The 22,702-nt window shown below is 40.0% G+C and overlaps 1 protein-coding gene across 1 annotated transcript in view; it reads left to right on the forward strand.

The window, feature by feature from the left end:
- The window catches only part of HHAT (hedgehog acyltransferase), a 551,233-nt gene extending 547,820 nt beyond the window's left edge, over positions 1 to 3,413 (forward strand). Inside the window, exon 12 of the mRNA XM_036756444.1 lies at positions 2,785 to 3,413. Coding sequence (XP_036612339.1) covers positions 2,785 to 2,876 — 92 coding nt within the window. The 3' untranslated portion in view covers positions 2,877 to 3,413. The remainder of the gene's footprint in view (positions 1 to 2,784) is intronic.
- Positions 3,414 to 22,702: the final 19,289 nt, after the last annotated feature.

Here is a 22,702-nt window from a genome sequence, read left to right on the forward strand (position 1 = left end):
ACTTTAGTATTCCTGCTCTACTTGAGTTGATTTTAAATATACACCAGCTTCAATAGCCCTTTATAGACATTTTGGATATCTTTAAGAGGGGATGGAATCTTGGGGAGAAGGAGCTTGACTGTCATCAGCAAGTATTTATTAAGTCAACAAGAATTTATTAAGTACCTGTTATGTGCCAGGATAAGCACCCCAAATATAAGAAAAGCAAAAACAGTTTTTGTCTTTAAGGAGCTTATAATGTAATGGGAGATACAACATGAAAGCAACTATATACAAACAAGATATATATATATATATGTGTATGTGTGTGTGTACATATATGAATATATAGCACATATATATTTGTTTATTAATCTTAGAGGGAAGGCACTACAATTAAAGAGGACTGAGGATCAGAAGGTGAGATTTTAGTTTAGCGTTGAAGGAAACCAAGGAAGCCAGGAGACAGAGACAATGAGGGAGAGAATTCCAGGTATGGGAATGAATGGGTATTGAAAATGCCCAGTCAGTTGATGGAGTATCTCGTGTGAGGAACAGCAAGCAGGGAGTAAAAGTTAAAAAACTGGAAAGATAGAAAGGGGCCAAATTACAAAAAAATTTAAAAACCAAACAGAGGATTTTATATTTAATCCTGGAGGCAATAGGGAGCCATTAGAATTTATTAAATAAGGGTGGCTGACCTACTCAGACTTCCACTTTAGGAAGATCACCTCGACAGCTAAGTGGAGGACTTGAATGAACTTGAGTGGGGAGAGATTTCAGGAAATAATATAAAGGGAGAAGTGAGGCAGGCCCAGGACTAAGTCTTGGGGGACGCTATTAGTTAGTGAGTGAGACCTGGATGAAAATCCAGCAAAGGAGACCGAGGAGTAGCCAGACTTCTTAGGATGAGAATCAGGAGAAAGCAGCTTCAGGGAAACCTAGAGAGAAGAATGTATCCAGGAGAAGATAATTGAAAGTGTCAAAGGCTGCCAAAAACAAAGTCAAGAAGGGTGAGGATTGAGAAGAAGCCATTAGATTGTGTAATTAACAAAGTGTTGTTACCTGGAGAGAATCAATTGTAATATTGAGGGAGACTATGTGAGGCACAGAAAGGAATAAGAGAAATGCTTTCTAGAAAGACTGAGAATTAATCATCATGGAGAAAGAATTTGGAAACATTTTGAAATAACTGTTTAAATATTATTTTGTGAGGAGACATTATGAATAGAATTACTGAGGCTCAAATTACCTTCCTGAGAAACCTTACTTCTTCTGGTTGAGGAGGAGTCAGTGGTCACATAGTTGAGAATATTTATTCTATTCTATTTGTCTTCCCCTGGCTTTTGGAGAGGTGATTTCACAGGTGACTCAGGCTAGGAACTCAAGTTCCTGTAAGATGTTGTAAGTAATTAGTTATTAATTACATCTTTGTTTTATTGCCACTGTCATAAATTAGGACAGTAACAGTGATGGAGATGTCAGTAATTGTGTGACAGTATAGTTGTTTAAGCCTATGAGACCATGGGTTTTGAGAGAGAGGATTGAAAATTTAGAGAAAACAAACAAAAAAGCTTATAGGAAAAGAGGTATCTCCATTGTGTTTCTCAACTCTTAGCTCCTTGTTGAACATGAATGTATATGTTTAGCCTATATCAGATTGCCTGCCATCTTGGGGAGAGGAAGGGGAGGGAGGGGGGTGAAAATTTAGAGCTCAAAATCTTATAGAAGCGAATGTTGAAAACTAAAAATAAATAAATTTTTATAAAACCCTAAACTCCTAGCTCCTTTCTGAACCACCCCTGCTGACATTTCCTCACTTAGCTGTCACCCTCCTGCCTCCCGCATGGCATGGATTATGGGTTGAATTTGGAGTTCTTGCTGTTGTTATTACCATCATCATTATTGTTAGGAAAAAATCTTATTGCCACCTTGTCCTTTGGAGTTCAGATAGAAATGGTTCCCTTACAAGCCATTATCTTGCTATTATTAATTTTTATTCTTAATATGCTGTAGATTCTTATCTAAGTGTTTTTGGTAGCCTTTTTGTAGTTGAAAAAAGTAACCACATGTAAGCTCACCTTCTGTAGGTTTACCGTAAACATCCCTGGCCAAAGGATATTTCTCATTTATTTTTATTATCATGTAAAAGTTCTTCAAATCTTTTGGAGAGCATTCACATGGCAACTAATAGACATTGTCCTGGAACAAGCTGTCATTTTACCATACTTTTATGTTTACTGTTCTACAGATTATTGAACAGGGAGATTTTTCAAAAGTCTTTTCATACTTTTATAAAAACATTTGGATATAAGTTTATCTTCAGGCTCATGGAAAGGCAATTTCTTTATAGCTTCAAGAGCAGAGAGGAGATGGCATGCACTTCATCCTATGTCCTCAAGATTTCGATTTCTTCTACAGGTTCCCTCCATGTAGCTTGGAGATTGAGGATCTGGTATGACTGTATAGATTTCAAATGTCATTCTTCAGATTTTTCTGCATCAATGTTAAGTACGAGTGATTTGGGGCAACATTTCAACCCGTGATAACGGTCAGGTTCCAGTTCAGTTTATCATTTGGTGATGATAATGAAGATGATTATGACAGTGATGATGAGGGCAATGATGATTTCCATATCTTCTGTTATTTGTGTAGTGGACATTAGCGATGGCCACGTCTGCTGAGGTGAAGAAATTTGGGCTTTGCTTGAGACTCTTCAGAAGGCAGAGGCATGGCCTGCATGAGCAGTGACACTGGACTAAAACCCAGGTGGCTCTAACTTTCCCCTTTTCCTCTTCTTTACAGGTCAGCCATGGGTGATCCTGTCAGTTGTGGGATTCCTGTATTCCTATGCCCACGTGGGCATTGCCTGGTCACAGACTTATGCCACAAACTAATACTACCTCCTAGTCCTGGTCAGACCTCCATTTTAGGAAGATCACTTTGACATCTCAGTGGAGGATGGACTGGAGCAGGGAGAGACTTCGGACAATGAAACCATCGGCACCAAAGGGCTCCCTATCATGATTTCTGACCTGAAGGACTACTCACAGAGGAGGGTCAAGAGCCATCTTCTAAACCACCTTCACTAGGTTTACCCAAGACACCTCCAGAAGAGCCCAACCTGGGGCTGAGAACTTGGAATTACACAGCATATTTACATGCCAGAGGAATTTTATATTTAAAGAAATTTAGAGCAAGAAGAGACCTTTAGAGCCAGTGAGGTGCTGGAACTACTACAAATCAGGCCTCGATTTATTGTTTGTTAATTGTCCAGACTTAAGAAAGTGATGGAGAAACTGTCAATGATGCAGATTAAACTTACATGTGTCTTGGGTAGTTTTTTCCCCCCTGCAGAGCCCGTTGTTAAATATTTACCAGCACAGCTCTGTTTATAGCTCATGTATGGGAGCATAGGCTTTGGGGTTGAAAGGGACCTTGGAGATCATTTAATGATCCCTCTCCTCCATTTTGCATATGAGGAATATAAAGCCTAGGGAAATGAAGTGACTTTCCCAGGATCACATTTGTAGTAAGTAGCAGAGTTAGGATTCAAACTCAGATCATTTGACACTACATTCAGTGCTCTTTCCACTACACAAAGAGGTTATTCTTTGTTTAAGGTAGTGACACAAATATGTATATAAAATGAAAGCAAGAAAAAAAGAGGGAGAGAGCACAAGACAGAAGCATCTTTGCTTATTTGCTGATTAATTTGGTTCTGTTTTGTTAAATGCTAACATTTTCATGATTTTATCTCTTATTTTATATGTTTTTGTTGATAGTGATTGAATTTACTGACTGGTAGCTAGAGCATGCCACTGATTTTGTGTATTTTGTTTTATTAAGTTCATAATATTTTTAAAGGCAATAACATTTACTGGTGGGGGAATAAAACATTCTAACCATTCCATTGAGGACCTTGTTTCCTGGGTATTCATTCATCCAATGGACATTAAGTGCCCACCACAAACATACATAGAATGTGGACCATGTGGGACACAGTGGTAATGCTTACCTCAAGGCTGTGTCAGCACACGTGGCCCACATTCTATGCACCTTTGGTGCCTACTATATGCAAACACTGGGAGAGATTCAAAAAATAAATTAGGATTAAATGTGGTACCATGGAGTGAGAGTTGTAGACCAATAAAAGAATATTACACACACACACATGCACACACACACACACACACACATGCACACACACAACAACAACAACAACAACAACAAACAAAAACCAGATAGCTGCTATATGGTCTACCACGTCTATCAGACAGGTCCAAGGAAAGGCTATATGACTATGTGGCAGGAACGTTGTAGAGAGAATTCTGGTTCTGGGCTAGGTTGGACTAGAAGACCTCTATGGTTCCTTCTAGTTTTCAAATTCTAATATGCAATGATTATACCAATAGAGCTGGGGGAGGGGAGGACGAGGGAGAGAGAGAGAGAGAGGAGGGGAGAGGAGAGGAGAGGGAGAGGGAGAGGGGGAGAGGGAGAGAGAAGCGGGGCAGGTATGCTCAACAGAACTTTCATCTACCTCTTATATTCCCTAGTTCTCTTCAAGGCTTAACTCAAGTGCTACCTCCTACAAGAAGCCTTCCCTGATTCCTCTAGCTTGCCCTCCAGTGTTCTGTAGATGTTATGTCTTTACTTATCTGTATGTATTTTGTTTCCCACCAATAGAATGTAAGCCCCTTGAGGGCAGAGACTATTTCCATTTTTGTCTTTGTATTTCTATTAGTTCTAGGCTCATAGCAGGTGCCTAATAAAAGCCTTTGAGTTGATTTGAATTGAATTGAATCTATTGGCTAGTGTATTTCTGTAATGTTTCAACCATATTTCAAGGACGGATACCTTCCCCGTATCTTGTCATGTATTCTTCAGAGCTGTCTTAAGTGTCTTGTGTTATCTATTTCTGCAACAGAGAATAAACAAAGCCAGTCATGCATTTCTGGCAAGATCCTCAGGACAGGGCAGAATAAAATTTTTTCCGTGATATGCCAGGGTAAGGAGTTAATGCTTTTATATTTTCCAATTTAATCATCACATGTGATTCCTTATTTTGCCATCAGATCTGGCTTCCCACTCCCTGGGTACAGAGGGCAACATGACAATCACTTAAATAGTATGTATTTCCATAAGCAACATTAATAAACATTTCTGGACACCTGTAGGGAAAAGGCTCTGACCTTGTATTGGACAACCATATAACCTCTGCCTGGTAATTTTCCTCACATTCTTCTGATTGCTTCACTTCTCTACAGAAATCTTTGGTGGCTACTTCTTCCCTACCTCTGAACAAAGTATAAACTCTGGTCCTGTCATTTAAGGCCTTTAACAATGTGGTCTCAGCTACTTTTCTAGTTTTATATTATATTACTCCCCTCTGTACACTCTACATTTCAGCCAGACTGGAATAACTCTTTGTTGCCCATTCTCCTGTCCTTTCTCCCATCTCTGAGCTTTGTCTCATGCCTATACTCACACCCAGTTCTATGCCTCAATGTCTTCTCACCTTCTCTCCCTTACTTCGAACCCCAACCTCATCTTTCCTCTTCTATGAGGATCTACCCAAACAAGGTGACAAGTGACTTCTGCCTCCTCCAGGCTCTCCTAGCTCATTGTCTGAACTTGTCTCCCTTTTATCATAGCCACTGACATAGACACTTTTCCTATAATTCCAAATAGAATCAGGATCTCCTGGCAGTAGAGAGGTTCTATGGTTGCTCCTGCTTGTGGGTGACATTGTGCTTACTACATCCACTCCCAGAATAATACAGGTTCTCCTTGATTATATTTAGTCACTTGAAAGAGGTCAGCCCAACCACCCATACTTTACAGTAGGCAGTTGGAGGAAAACCAATTGAAACAGTAAATATATGTGTGTGTATGTATATGCATAAATATGTATATATGTGTGTGGGTATATGTACATGTTGTACACACACTTCAGAAAGATCATTCAATTGCTCCATATGTTTTTTTTCATCTAGAAAATAAAGGAAATTAATTCCTGACCTTCCTATCTCTCAGAATGTGTGTGTGTGTGTGTGTGTGTGTGTGTGTGTGTGTGTGTAGTTGTATCTCTATATGTCTTGGATGCAGATAGACAATGAGGTGGGTCCAGAATTGACTAGAAGGCGGATAGTGGGCTACATTGCATTAAGGAAATTATACAGTGCTTTCAATACACCCAAACTTCTTGCTGCAATAAAGAATCCACATTCTGTTCTATCACTACTATTCTCCTGATGATATTCTTTGACATGAAAATTGTCACCACATCGTGATTTCAGAAAAATCGCAGTTTCAAATAACCCCAAATGAAATGGAAAGACTCATGATGGGCTAGGTATGTCACAGCCAATGATGGTTCATACATACAAGGAAAGTCTAATCTGATCCTCACAACAACCCTTGTGAGGTAGGTGCTATACTAATAATTATTATCCACATTCCACATATGAGAAAACTGAGGCTCAGTGCCCAGGGTCACCCAGTAAGTGTCTGAGGCAGGATTCTAACTCAGGTCTTCCTAACTCCTAGTCCAGGGCTCTACCTACTATGCCACCTAGCTGCCATTGATCTCAATGGTAATACTTTGATCCTTAAAAAAATAGCACTTGTTGTCCCAGAGGGGAAGCATATGCTCTAGGTCATCCTTGTATACCCCTCTCTATCCTTCCATTTCTTGTCTTCTTCTTCCTTCTTCTTCTCCTCCTCCTCCTCCTCTTCCTCTTTTTTGTTCTCCTCCTCCTCCTTCTTCTTCCTCTCCCTCCTTATTTCTTCTTCTTCCTCTTATTTCTTCTTCCTCCTCCTTATTCTTCATCTTCTTCCTCTTCCTCCTTATTTCTTCTTCCTCCTCTTCTTCCTCTTCCTCCTCTTATTTCTTCTTTTTCTGTTTCTGCTTCTTCTTCTTTCCTCTCTTTCTCTTTTCAGATATATAGACAAGCCAGGAATTAATTTCCTGTATTTTCTAGATAAAAAAAAACAGAGACATGGAGCAATGACCTTCTAAAGCCACGGAACCAGCTGCTTCTGAAGTGCTGGCCTCTGGCCAGTCTAAGGTAATTTCCAGCAGGCCATATCATGCTCCCAGATTTGTTTCTCCAGCATCCAAATTTAAATAAATGCTTCTTGTTTATTCCATTGGCTCAGGCTCAATGCAGGTCAGAAAATCAATGCTGTTAGCCAACTCTGGGGATGATGTTAGGGAATGATAGGAATGTAAATCCTGAGTTCAAAGACTCATCTTCTTGAGTTCAAATCCGGCCTCAGACACTTACTAGCTGTGTGACAATGGGCAAGTTACTTAACCCTGTTCTTATCTGTTTCCTCATCTGTAAAATGAGTTGGAGAAGGAAATAGAAAAGTGCTCCACTATCGTTGCCAAGAAAACCCCAAATGGCATCATGAAGAGCTGTACATGACTGAAAAATGACTAAACAACAACTTCTATGCTGGTTTGCATGATTCTTTGGCTTGTTTTCTTTATGTTCAAGTGTGTGCACGTATGTGTATGTGCACGTGTATGTGTGTGATGTCCCTCTCTAAACGGACAGCTTACCAAAGGCAGCCTTAGCCTGAAGTCATGAGGCCTGGGTCCTGGCGCCATGTCTCACTCCCTGTGTGACCTTAGGTACGTCACTCCCCTTCTTCAATACCTTGCTGTCTCCATCCATAAGAAGATTAAAATGACCACTTTCTCACTGACTCCAACAGCAATTGCATGGGTAAAATAAGGCCAAAGATGTAAAGTAGTTTTGAAGTATTTTAAGTGCTGTGCTAATGTAAAATATTTCTGTGTATCTGGTTATGTCACAGCCAAATCCTGCAAGTTCACACACAGATTTCCTGCATTGCAGTGAGAAATACACTGCATTCGTTTTTCTCCCTTACTTTGCAATGGGGGTTCTTAACTTTTTTGTGTCATAGACCCTTTGGCCATCTTATGAAGATTATGAATCCCTTCTCAGGATATTATTTTTAAAAACTATTTTTTTAAAAAAATCGTATAGTTCTAATAGCTAGCATTTACATAGCACTTTAAGGTTTGCAAAGCATTTTACAGATGCCATTTACTCCCCTCAACATTGGGAGGTTGATAACTACTATTATACTATATTTATTATATATATGTATTATTATATATACATACATTATTATTGTACTAATATTATACCCATATTTACAGATGAGCCAGGCAGAAATAAAATCAACTACTTATCCAGAATCATAGAGCTAGGGTTTGAAGCCAGGCTTGAACTCAGGTCTTCGTGATTATCCACTGTACCACCTAGCTGCCTATTTTTAAATAATTAAGGGACACACTACATTGTAGTTAGAGATTAGTGAAAATAAAGGTGTAATTATTTTCCCATCCAAGTTCACAGACTTCTTGAAATTTACCCATGGGACCTTTTTTTTGGTGGGGGGGGGCGGTGTGGTATATCTGTGAATCCCAGGTTAAGAACTCCTATTTTACAGTGATTTCAAGACCCTTCAGAAATCCATCCTCCTTTTTCTTCCCTTTTTTCTTTCTTCCAAAAGCCCAAGATGGATTGGGGACAAGGAGGGAGAGTTAGGCCAGACCAGTAAGGACTTCATATATCCAAATTCGTGGTATGATGAAGTATTTGATAACGACTCATCACTATGTGGGGTTCTTTTCTTATTCCTCGTTGGTAAAAGTTGAACAAACGATCTCTAAGAGTTCTTCCAGTTTTAATTCTAAGCCTTCCCTAGCCAAAGATGGATTAATTGCATTCTTGAGGCCCAACTCCTCAGTCTAAACATGGGCTAGGAGCTTCCACCTCAGGCCTCCACCCCCACTCACCACCCCCCCCCAACAGATGTTCATTGATTAATGGGGCCAAGAACAAACAACGACCACTGGGTTCTACGAGAAGAGTAGGGTAAGCTTAGAAGGTCCTACTGAGATCATTTTCAGACTTCTCTCTATAAAGTTGGTTCTACCTTTGCTGTTTCTACTACCATGGGATCTGGAAGAGAAGTCTCAAGTCTAGGAGAAAGCATTACCACCCAAGAGGTCTTCTCCCTACTCCCATATCGGCAAGAACTGGGTGACCTTGCTCTGCACACAACATGCAGACTTGACCTGGACTGAGCTCCTCTTTTAGTTGGTCAGTAGTAGCTCAGTGGGCCACACAGTAAAGTGAGGGCAGATATGAAGTAGGTGGTACAAGTATCCTTATTCCCATTTTATAGATGAGCTAAATGAGATTCCAAAAAAGGAAGTGGCTTGCCTGTGGTCACACTACCATTAAGAAGCAAAGCTGGTATAGTCTAAATCACAAGTCCAACACCATTTCCACTTCACCTTTTTGCCATTAATCCGTTTTGATCAATTCAATTCTATAAACAATTTTCTTAGTTCCCACTGTGTGCAAGGCACTATGCTAGATAAATATAAAACTACTTCTGACTCAGGGAGCTTATATTCTACTAATGAGTACAACCCAGAGAAGTAAGTAAAAGGTAATTTGAAAAGAGAGAGAGTATTAGAAACTGTGATGGGGGTGGGGAGGATTATGGGAAGTTTTATAGAGGAGGTAATATCTGTACTGAGTTTTAAACCCAAGATTTCAGAGAGGCATAGGGGACTGCATGGGCAAATGCGACTAGAGATGGGATGTTGAATCCAGTAGTACAGTCTGGCTGGAATACAGTTTTGAAGGGGAGTAAGGTGAGTTAAGGTTGGAAAAGCAGGCTGGAATCTGATCATGACAGGCCTTACGTGCCAGGCAGAGTTTGTTTTACATTTTATCCTAAAGGTAATAGAAAGCCAGTGAAGTATTTGAATGAGCAGGTCATGGTCACATGGTACCTTGAGAAGGGTTTTTTGGCAGCTCTGTGGAGGATGGATTGGAAAGGGAGAAATTGGAGGCAGGTAAAACTGCCTAAAAAAATTAGGAGGAGACTTCTTTTGCAGGAAAGCTAGGAAAAGGGCATTGGGGCCTAGACTAGATGGAGTCTTCTCCATCTCCAGATTCCTCCTCCATTCACCTAGCCAGGGAAAGAAGAGACATAGGCAGGAAGAAGCAGCCTGCCCTTAAGAATATTAAGCAATCTATGTTTGATGTTGGCTCCTGCTCTTTCCTTCCAGACTTAACCATTATCCTCCTAGGCTGGGGCTGACTTGAAGCTGTAGCATATCCACCCTTAGACCCTATCTGGGCATTATTAGGCCATGTTTGGCTTTCTTGTTTGGTTCCAAGACTCTGTAGTACTACCAGGACATCTCCATGTTACCATTCATGGATCCTCCCTTTCTATTCTCCCTTCACCAGCTTCCCTCATAAGATTATAATTCTTTTAAAGGCAGAGAATGTCTAGCATGCTTTTATTTGTATCCCCAGAACCTTGCCCAGGCCTGGCATATAGTAAGCACCTAATAAAAGATTGTTCTATTTCTCTATATTATCTATCTGTCTGCCTGTCTGTCTATCTATCTATCATCTATCTACTACTGTGCAATAAGAAATGATTAGCAGATTTCAGAAAAACCTGGAAAAACTTATATGAACTGATGCAAAGTGAAATGAGCAGAATCAGGAGAATGCTGTACACAGTATCAGCAACATTGTGTGATGATCAACTATGAATGGCTTAGCTCTCTTCAGCAATATAATAATGCAAGACAATTACAAAGGACTCATGATGGAAAATTCTATCCACATCCAGAGAAAGAATTGACAGATTCTGAATGCAAATTCAAGCATACTATTTTCACTTTTTGTGTGATTTTTTTTCCTTTTGGTCTGTTTCTTCTTTTACAACATGATTAATATCTGACAATCATCTATCTGCCTGTCTCCGTCTGCCTGTCATATGGTTTGTTCTTCTATTCCTTCCCTACTCCCACCCTGGGTTCAAATTCTGAAACCTTTACCTCGTGACCTTAGGGTAAATCATTAACCTCTCAGTCTTAGTCTCTTCTTCTGAAAAATGGGAATAATAGTACCTGTGATACTTACTACAGAGGATTGTTTTGAAACTCAAAGGAGATGATACATGTAAAGAGGTCTGCAAACTCTTTTATACATATCAGCTAATAATACAGTTTCATGCTGTTGTTTCCTATTCTCCACTCTTGCCCAAGGCTCCTTATTTTGTAATGGAACAAATGAGAAAATTCTAGCAGATAAAAGTGCTAATTATTGATGTGCCATTGAAGTAGAAGACATGTTTTAGGTTGCAGTTTCATGGAATCAGATATCCACGTTGTCTTACATGGGCCTTCTTGTGAAAAAGAACAGAAATTGGGGGGTGAAACCAAGATGGTGGCTGGAAAACAGGGACTTGCTTAAGGTCTCCCCCAAATCCCTCCAAACACCTGTAAAAAATGGCTCTGAACAAATTCTAGAGCTACAGAACCCATGAAATAACAGAGAGAAATAAGTCTCCAGCCCAAAACAGCCTGGATGGTCACTGGGAAGAGTATATCACACCATGCTGGGAGCGGAACGCAGCCCAGCATGGGCTACACCAGGACCAACATGACCGGGAGTCTGGTGGATCAGGCCTTAGGGCCCTGAATCACTGAGTTGTGGCAGTTACCAGAATTCTCAACCCACAAATGCCAAAGACAAAGAACAGGTTAGTGGAAAACTGCTGGATCTGGGAGAGAGAAGTGTGCAGTCCAGCCCCAGCCCTGGAGGCGGTGGAGGTGGTTCAACAGCAGTAGCAGCAGCAGCAGCAGGAAGCCCCTGCAGCTGCTTGCAGAGCTCCAGGGCCAGCTGCTTCCAGAGTCCCTGGCTCACATAGTGGGAGGAATCAAGCTGTGGATCAGAGTGGGAGTGCAGGGATTGCTTTACTGGTGTAGAGGCAGGGTTCTCTTGCTTTGCCCTGCTTGGATCTGGGTTGTGGTCCTGGTTGGCAGTTCTTGGGGGAGGAGGAGCGCTGGTGTGACAGAGCTTGCAGTGACTGGAGTAGAAGTAGCTCTGAAAACAGCAGCACAGCCCCTAAAGCTTGGGACAAAGTACTCTCTACTCTAAAAGCATTAATACCCTGACAAAAATCTCAAGGGTCAAGTAGTTGGCTGGGAACACGAACAGACAGCATAAAAGGACTCAGACTCTAGAATCTTATTTTGGTGACAAAGAAGATCAAAGAGTACAGCCAGAAGAAGTCAACAAAGTCAAAGAGCCTACATCAAAAGCCTCCAAGAAAAATATGAATTGGTCTCAGGCCATAGAAGAGCTCAAAAAGGATTTAGAAAAGCAAGTAAGGGAGGTAGAGGAAAAATTGGGAAGAGAAATGAGTGATGCAAGAAAATAATGAAAAACAAGCCAACAACTTGCTAAAGGAGACCCCAGAAATACTGAAGAAAACAAAACCTTAAAAAATAGACTAACTCAAATGGCAAAAGAGCTCCAAAAAGTCAATGAGGAGAAGACTGACTTAAAAGGCAGAATTAGCCAAATGGAAAAGGAGGTCCAAAAGACTACTGAAGAAAATACCACCTTAAAAATTAGATTGGAGCAAGTGGAAGCTAGTGACTTTATGAGAAATCAAGAAATTATAAATCAGAACCAAAAGAATGAAAAATGGAAGACAATGTGAAATATCTCATTGAAAAAACCACTGACCTGGAAAATAGATCCAGGAGAGATAATTTAAAAATTATTGGACTACCTGAAAGCCATGATCAAAAAAAGAGCCTAGACATCATCTTTCAAGAAATTATCAAGGAAAACTGCCCTGATATTGGAGATCCAGAGGGTAAAATAGAAATTGAAAGAATCCACCAATTGCCTCTTGAAAAAGATCCCCAAAAGAAAACTCCTGGGAATATTATAGCCAAATTCCAGAGCTCCCAAGTCAAGAAGAAAATATTGCAAGCAGACAGAAAGAAACAATTCAAGTATTGTGGAAACACAATCAGGATGACCACAAAATCTAGCAGCTTCTACATTAAGGGATCAAAAGGCCTCGAATATGATATTCTGGAGGTCAAAGGAACTATGATTAAAACCAAGAATCACCTACCCAGCAAAACTGAGTATAATACTCCAAGGCAAAAATTCAATAAAATAGAGGACTTTCAAGTTTTCTCAATGAAAAGACCACAGCTGAATAGAAAATTTGATCTTTAAATACAAAAATCAAGAGAAACATGGAAAGGTAAATAGGAAAGAGAATTCATAAGGCACTTACTAAAGTTGAACCATTTTGTTTACATTCATACATGGAAAGATGATATTTGTAATTCATGAAACATTTCTCAGTATTAGGGTAGTTGAGGGGAATATACATATATATAGAGAGAGAGACAGAGAGCACAGGGTGAGTTGAATATGAAGGGAGATCTAAAAAATAAAATTAAGGGGTGAGAGAGGAATATATTGGGAGAAGGAGAAAGGGAGAGATAGAATGGGGTAAATTATCTCATATAAAAGTGGCAAGAAAAAGCAGTTCTATCAGAAATGAAGAGGGGGCAAGTGAAAGGAAATGAATGAATCTTGCTCTCATCGTTTTGACTTAAGGAGGGAATAACATACACACTCAATTGGGTATCTTATCCCACAGGAAAGTAGGGGTAAGGGGACAAAAAAGGGGGGATGATAGAAGGGAGGGCAGATCAGGGGAGGAGGTAATCAAAAGCAAACACTTTTGAAAAGAGACAGAGTCAAGGGATAAAAGTGATAAAGGGGGACAGGATAGGATAGAGAGAAATATAGTTAGTCTTTCACAACATAACTATTATGGAAGTGTTTTGCATAATGATACAGGTGTGGCCTATGTTGAATTGCTTGCCTTCTCAAGGAGGGTGGGTGGGGAGGGAAGAAGGGAGAGAATTTGGAACTCAAAGTTCTAAAAACAAATGCTCAAAAAAAAGTTGTTTTTACATGCAACTGGGAAATAAGATATACAGGCAATGGGGTACAGAAATCTATCTTGTCCTACAAGGAAGTAAGGGGAAAGGGAATGGGGAGGCAGTGGGGTGACAGAAGGGAGGGCAGACTGGGGAATGGGCCAATCAGAATATATGCCATCTTGGAGTGGAGAGGGGGAAGGGTAGAAAGGGGAGAAAATCTGTCACTCAAAATCTTGTGGAAATCAATGTTGAAAACAAAAAATTTTAAATAATAAAAATATGAAAAAAGAACAGAAATTGGTAAAATGTCTAGAATTTGGGGCCAAGGCACAGAGCAAAATTAATTGACCTATTGAAAGGATTGAAACTGTGATATTATTTCTATGTTCAAGGGTAACTGAAATTAGTAGTGAGAGTGCAGACAGTGCAGTGTGGGGAGAAAACAGAGGAACAAATGTCTTATTACAGATAGGAACATGGTATGGAGTAAAGAATCCTGGATTTAAAGCCAGAAGAACAGGATTCATACTTTAACTCTGCTACTTTCTGTGTGACCCTGAGCCAGTCATTTCTCTAGTTTCAATTTCCTTATCTCTAAAATAAGGGGGTTAGACAAGATCATAGACATTGAGCTGGAAGGAACCTTCTTCATTTTAAAGATGAGGAAACTGAGACCCAGTCAGACCAAGTGACTGGCCCAAGGTTACACAGCCAGAAAATGTTGGACCCTCTCCTTCCTTCCTAATCTTGTCCTTTGGTGAACTGGGCCAACTTTACTCTATGCTCTACTCTCTAATTTCCTCTTGTCTTGTCTTAAAGCCCCTCATGCCTTACCAAAGACCAATACTGGATTATTTCTATTATTTATCTCCTTTGCTTATGTTCATGTGCTGCCGAACAGGACCAGAGGAAGTCAATTCAGTGTTGACTTGATCTGCTACAAAATTTTATCTAATTTCAATTGGGCCCTTACAAGACAATCCTTTTGTCCTCTCTGATTTTCTTTCCCAGTCACCACAGTGAACATTTCAAACCTTCTTTTCTCTCCTCAAGCCACTTGTAGAGCCCCTACATCAGTAGAGCCCCTTTCCTCAGACTTCACTGGAAAAAATGAGGCCATTTGCTGTGAATTCTCTGTTCTTCTCTGTTCCTCCTCTCACATCCCTTGACATCATGCCCTTTGTACTAGTCTGGGATGAAGAAGTCACCCTCCTCCTTGCCAAGGCCAAGCCCTTGACATGTGCTCTCAATGCCATCTTCTCTAGCAAATTGCCCTCACTGTTATGCCCTCTATTATTTTTTTTTCTTTTCACACTCCTCTATTTCTTTAATCCTCAGTCTCTTCCTGTCTACTGGTTTCTTCCTTCAAACATTCCCGAGTTCCTTCCATTCTAAGAAACATCACTTGATTTCTCTCTTCCTCAGTTTCTGAAAATTGATAATAATATCACCTCTCTTCCAGTATTTTTGTGAGGATAAAAAGATTTGCTTTGCAACTCTTAAGGAGTTATGTAAATGCTAGTTATGATTGTTACAGCTATTATTCTTATTACCTGCAAAATTAATTTTCCTAAAACATAGATCTGACCATGTCAATCATCCGCATTCAACAAACTCTAGTTGTTCCCTATTATTCCGAGAAAGGGCAGCTAGGTGGCTCAGTGGATAGAGTCCCTGGAGTCAGGAAGACCTGAGTTCAAATCCAGCCTCAGGCACATACTGGTTGTGTGACCCTGGGCAAGTCCCTTCACTCTGTTTGCCTCAGTTTCTTCATCTGTAAAATGAGCTGGAGAAGGAAATGGCAATCCATTCCAGTATCTTTGCCAGCTCCAAATGGGGCACAAAGATTTGGATATCACTGAAAAAACTGAACAATGACAACATTACTTCTAGTATCAAATATAAACTCCCCTCTTTCCCATTTAAAGATCTGACCCCTTCCTATCTTTCTAGTCTTCAGGATGCACTCTATGGTCCAGCCATACTGGCCATATCCTGTCCTCATCCTTTTGTACTTGCTTTCCTTATGCTTAAAATGCATGTCCTCCTAACCTCAGTTTCTTAGCCCCTTTGTTTTCCTTCAAGATTCATGCCAAGCATCACCTTTTGTAGACCTTTCCTGAGCCTACCACCTGCTAGTGCTTTCCCCTCTAAGATTTCTTTGAATAGTCTCCCTATTGATGTAAATATAGCCTCTTCTATTATTAGACCACAAGCTCCTTGATGGCAGGGGCTGTTTACAATTTTTCTTTCTGTCTCCAGCACCTGGTACAGAACCTGGTACACAGTAAGTCATTAACAAATGCTTATTCACTGATTGAACTCAGCTTCTCTGACTCCATAACCAGTGCTCTTTCCTTTACACTGTGATAACTCTGCATGGTCTCTTCCAATGCTGATTGTCTAAGTCTATTCTTTCAAGCAGTGTAAACATGCCCCCCTTTCTGAATAGTACACTGTGGGAGCCTAAACTCATGGAATCTTAGAGTTTGGAAAGGATCTCAGGCCAGCTAATCTAAGAAGATGACCTTTTTCAAGGTCATACAAAAGATTTGTGACAGTGGATCAAGGTGTCATGTTTTGTGGTAAGAGAGGTGCCACAGTAAGAAAAATATTATGGGTCCCAGCACCAGGGAAAGACACAGCCCCCATTTCAGAGGGGCTCCCAGGCTGTTGAAATGAGTTTGGCAGCAACTTCCTTCTTGGAGAATCTTTACTTTCCATCTTCTCCCAGCAACACCCCCAAGCAAAGCTGAGGTTCAATTTTAATAAAAGGCAGAAACCAGAGGGGCACCTAGGTGGCACAGTGGATAGTGCAGGGCCTAGAGTCAGGGAGACTCACCTACCTGAGTTCAAATCCAGCCTAAGACACTTACTAGCTTTGTGACTCTGGGCAAGTCACTTAACCCTGTTTACCTCAGTTTCCTCATCTGTAAAATGAGCTGGAGAAGGAAAGGGCAAAACACTCCAGTATCTTTGCCAAGAAAACCCCAAATGGGGTAACAAAAAGTCATACATGACCTAATATGACTGAACAAAAGAAACTAGAGGAAGGAGACAAATCTCTGGGGAGAATAGGTCATTCAGCAGCGGGCTTTTCTGAACCCCCTGAGACTTCATAGTCAAGCTAAGCCCAAGATCCTGTGGTTTTTCACCTCTCCAAGTAGAAGTAATAGCTTGAGAGCTTGAAAGGAATAGAGACAGAGAGCTCTGGAGTCCCATTTAAAGGCAGAGAAATGGGGGTGTGGGATTGCTTTTCTCCAAGCTCTACCCCTTTGGGTCAGTCCACTGGAAGGCAGCAGGCTGTTTTCAGATAGCTTCCCACTATGAGTTACAGTTGCTTTTCCCCAATAGAATAAAGGCATTGCTACAATGCAAATATGGCCTCTTTTAGTAGATTTTTAAAAGCAGACCTATTTTACACCTGAAAAGGCAGTCCAAGTCTGATATATTATAATAAATAATCTTGGTGCCACATAACTAATACTGAAACAGAACTCTCACCTCTCACTACAGAGAATGAAGCATAGGGAATGTGGTATTTTCTGTCAGATGAAGTCTCTCCATTGTTTGGTTTTAGCATAAAACAAGAAAAGTTGGCAGGAGGAAAAAAAGTTAAGGAAAAAAAAACAAACTTTTATAGTCCAACTTAAACTTTTCTGCTTGTTACTTTATTTCTGAACTGTATTCTCTGAAAAAAGAATTGGAAAACTACTTAAGTATATATGTATGGGAGTGTGTGTGTGTGTGTGTGTGTGTGTATTGCAGATGGTGTTTAAAGTCTGCATTATCTCATTTTTTTGAAAAATCTCAGCAAACTGAGTCAGTCATCCTGATGTTGGGAGCTGTGGAGCAGGTAATTCTGAGGGGAGGTGACTCCAAAGCAATCCCATTGGCCTTTGCCATTTTGTGTCTTTGGCCTCCCACTTCAAAGTTGATAAAGTAAGATATGGGAGCTGAAAAGCTTACTTGTCTAAAGTCTCCAGCCCGGTAACAGGTAGTTACAGATGTACTCAGTATCACTGGGTTGCTTGGTTGGAACATGAAACCTAAAAATGGAAAGAATCAAGAAAAAAAAGCCCCATTTAAATTTTGGAGTTTGTGCTTTTTTATGTCTCAACTACATTCTCTTAAAAATAAAACTGAAAGATACTTAAATATGTATGTGGGTGTATATATATATAAAGGGTTTTTCTATATACATTTGTATTACAGATGGAGTTCAAAATTTGCATTGACTCATTCTTTTTTTAAAACCTGAGCAAATTGATCAAGTCTCTGCTCCAGCTGGTAGGGAACCATGGGACAGGTTCAGAAGAGTTCATAGGCTCATGTCATTCCACTCCCTCATTCTACATACGGGGAAACTGAGACTCAGGGTCTTAGTCAGTCTTTACCATCTTCAAATTAAGTACTACAGGCATTATTATTTCCATTTCATAGTTGGGAAAACAGGCCCAGAGAGTTGGTCTATAGTTGCCAAGTCCGTAAGTTGCTTGCACAAAGTTGGATAGCCAATGTGTGTCAGAAACAGGTCCCCCTACCTCCAAGGCCTATTCTCTATTTGCTATGCTACACTGCTAACTCAGGATTGATTGTAATTTTGATTGGATGGACTTATAATTCCAGTTCACCTATAAAGAAAGGGTTTGCTGAGAATGTTAGCATATCTAGTGATTAGCACAGTGCCTGGCACACAGGAGGCACTTAATAAATGTTTGACTGATAATACGCAGATAGTCAAACGAATGTCTGATCTCATCAATGCCAATGTTCTTTCCAACCATACATCTCACAGCCCATCTTTGCCTGCCCATCCAATATAACTCTTGTCCATGTCCTCCCCCAGATTTGTTGCAGGGGGTCCACCTGTGCTAAGGCCCTCGTCACTTTCTTCTGACATCCGAAGGATAGCAGGAGAGCACATAGGCTGTTGACCAGCCCACCTTCTTTTTTGATCATGTATTTCTTTGATGGTATCCTTTCCTCCAGGTCTTCTTCATAGTTCCTTAATTGTTCTATGTCTCAGCCTGCTCATACTCATCGTGTGACTCTCATTACCTTTGAGTATTCCTCAGTTTTAATTCTTTAGAGATGATAGTATCCCATAATTCAATAGTCATATAGCAATATCAATAGATTCTTGTTGTTAAAAAGTTTGGCATTTGTTTTTAGGAGAAGTTTGGAATCATTAAAAGAGTTTTACAATTTCCTGAAGGCAATCTAGCCCACTCTCCTCCTGCTATTTAATTCTGGACCCACCTTGTTTATTTATGTTCTCTATCCAATATATCTATAATGGTAGACAAGCTTGGGAACAATCAATCTTCTGCATCCATTTGGGTTTTTCAATTTGGGTGGTCAAGCCAAATTCTTTTGAGTGGTTCTAGACTTTCTTGAGCTTGACCCAACCAGCACAAATTAATCTACAAGAGACACAGCAAAGGACCTTACCATCTACAGAGACTCATTCTTCAATTCTGACTCTCTACTGGATCTCCTGGAACAAATCCTTTCTTTAAGTTACTTTTGATATTTATATATAAATGTGGATGAAAAGGATGTTTAACCTACTTAGGACAGACAACTATTTGGAAGATATAAGAAATTTCCAAGCAAATCATAACTCGTGCCTGTTTTTTCAATGTTTATTGATTGAAACAGGCACCCTGGGATTTCTGCTCACCGACACTTGGTTAGCCAAGTAGAGGAGCTACCATATGTAGCTAAGAGTAATTATACTGCAGAATATTCTGTAATTCACTATTATGCATGCTTATTGATTGAGTGGAACAGGATCCCTAGTGTTTCTACTTATCGACACTTGGTTATCCAAATGGAGGAGTTACTATATGTAGTTTAAAATGATTGTGCTACATTGATTTTTTAAAATATTCCCTGATTCATTGTCACTAATTTGTTAGTTGAATTAATAGTGTTTTGTTCTGACCTAGCTGTTATCTGGCTGTAGGGAGAAAGGGGATGTGGGGGGTGGTGCTGATGATGGAGTCCAATTATCTAGAACCTTTGTTTTGCCTTCTTTTCCTTATCGTCCCTCAAGATAACATGGGGATGACAATTCCTATCTCTTTATTCTTCTGGACTTGAGATATATTTATTTTTAAATTAATGAGTTTGAGTTGCTTGAGAAGAGTATCAATGCAAGAACATTTGACATTTAACATCTGAAATGTCACTTCCCATTCCCATCTGCCTTGGGAAATGTAGGGAGTTGGCCTGGAGAACTTACCAAGGTCAATTCTAGCCCCTAGATGTTATGATCCCAGCCTTCCTGTTGGAATCAAGTTGGAGAACGACTGCTTAGTGTAGTAGAAAGAGTGAAGTCAGAAGACCTGGGTTCAAATTGTATCCCTACTGCTTGCTATCTGTGTGGACTTGGATAGGTCATTCTTCATCTCTTGATGTCAGTTTTTGCACCTGTAAAACAAGGGGGTTGGACCAGATGACCTCTAAGTTCTTTCCAGTTATATCCTGGGGCAATAGATTGCTACCTGCTCTTACAAATTATAATCTTAGATTATGACCTGGGGCGGGGGGCTGAAAAGTTAAGTGACTTGCCCAGGGTCACCTAGCCAGTATGTGTCAGGATCAAAATTTGAATCCGGATCATTCTGTCTCTGTGGAGAGCCTTCTCTCTCTTATGCCATGCCAGATTGGTTCAGTCTCCTGACAGGATAAATATCAATGAAATCATAGATCTAAGCCAAAAGAAAAACAGGTAATGGCAGAGAAGGAAGGGTTAGGCCATTCTCCAAAGAAATGAGTTTAGGGCAGTAAGCATTTTCATATAAAGAGAAAACAGGATCTGGAATAAATGAACTGTAACTCTGCTGGGGAGGACCAATACAGGTGTGTTACAGGAGGATAAAGTAAGAGTGTGTAACAGATGGAACGAGAAATACTTGGGTTCAAGTCCCAACACTTGGGTTCAAGTCTGACTATGTGACTTTGGAAAAGTCACTTAACCTCTCATTGCTCTTAAGCAAATCAGCAGAGAAGATGCTGATGTAAAGGTGGAGGAAATTTCTCTATGCAGGTGTTCTCTATACCAATGAAATCACAAACTCTTATCCCCTAACCCTATCCAAATTTTATATACATATATATATACACATTTGTATATATGTATGTATATACACACATATGCATGTACACACGTATTTACATGTGTATACATACATGCACATACATATACACACATGTAGACACATATGTACATGCGCAAATATGTATGTGTGACACATATTTGTGAAGTGCTTTGCAAACCTTCTAGCACTATATAAATATTATTTTTACAGGCTATATAGCTTCTTCTCCACCTGCAGCTTTCTCTAACTTGATATAACAGATAAATTATTAAAAAGTTGTGTGCAGTTCAACTCTTCAAAAAAATCCAATCTTCTTCCCCTAGTTTAAGAACATGGTGATGTCAGAGATGTTTTATTTTTGTCTGAGCTTCAGTGGGCAGTGGTGCTTCACAGTTTGTCTCCCCTCCCTGACCCTCCCCAGCTCCCAAACAAGTAGTGCTATGTACACAAATACTATTTAAAGCAAGGCTCAGAACCTTTTGTTCTGCTGAGAGCTGCTGACCCACAGGAAAAATTATTGAGGGCCTTGAGCAGGTAAATAGTAACTTAGTTGACATCCTAGAGAAGTAAAAATGTTAAATTCATCTACTTTTAAAATTAGAAACACAGAGCACACAATTTTATTCAGTAAATACAAAGGTTTCAATTCAACAAATATTTATTCCGAGGCCTACTTTGTGCAAGGCATTGGGTTCCTATGAAGGAATGAGACTTTTTTGTTTTCGTTAACAAATAAATTTTTTGTCGCCCCTTTCAAATGTAAGGAAAAGGGCCTGTGATAGCAAGCCCAGCAAAAGAGCTCTTTCCACCCTTTTGTAACTTAGCAGATTGATCCTAAGAGTCACCTGAGGCACATACAGTTTAAAGGACTTGCCTGGGATCACACAGCTACTTAGTGTCAAAAGCAGGACCTGAACTCTGGTCCTTCTGGCTCCATTACAAACATTTTAGCCACCAAGCCCTACTGCATCCATGTTGGATGCCTACAGTATATACACATGCAAATGATACTGCCATTTGGGGAGTTCGCCTTTGAGAATAGAATCATGGCCATAGGGACGGAGAGGCCACAATAGACAATAAGTCTTGTTATTTTATGGTCACACATTTTGTTTTGTTTTGATTTTACCCAAACCAATATTACCTGATCTCTCATTTTATTCAAAAAGAATTGGTTTGAAATTACTGTTGGCTATTTCCCAGAATCATATTTGTTCCCATCCTCCAGGACAAGAATTTGGCACTACTGAGAATATTTTTTTAAAAGCGAGTTCTGATATATATGTTAATAAATGAGCTGCCTGATTTTGCAGCGCATGATAAAAAGAAAAGCATGCTGGGAGTCGCAGGTCTACGTTATAGCTACTTAAAGAGAAGAGAGGAAAGAAGAAAGAGAAACGGAAGAGAGGAGAGCTGGAGAAATGTGCATAGTAAAATGGAGGGAAGGTAAAAGATAGTTGGTGTTGATGAAAATTGTGATTGTTGTGCCTTGCTAGACACCTGGGTTATGGGCCACCATACATGTTTGTCCAATTCATAAGATTGTTTGGTCCATCTAGATTTTATGATTCATCATGGATCTCCTACAGGGGATTTATGGGAAAGCATAAATGAGACAGGGGAAGAGAACACGTGGAGGGGTTGCAGTCTCCACTTGTAGAAGAATTACCCACGCTGATTAGCTCACAGACCCAGAATTTTCTTGCGCCTAAGTGCCAGTGGAATTTTCCATTTCCCCCCCAAACAGCAGATCTAAGTTGTGTTTTAATAA

The sequence above is a fragment of the Trichosurus vulpecula genome, chromosome 4 (genome assembly GCF_011100635.1).
Source record: "Trichosurus vulpecula isolate mTriVul1 chromosome 4, mTriVul1.pri, whole genome shotgun sequence".
In the NCBI taxonomy this organism is placed as follows: Eukaryota; Metazoa; Chordata; class Mammalia; order Diprotodontia; family Phalangeridae; genus Trichosurus; species Trichosurus vulpecula.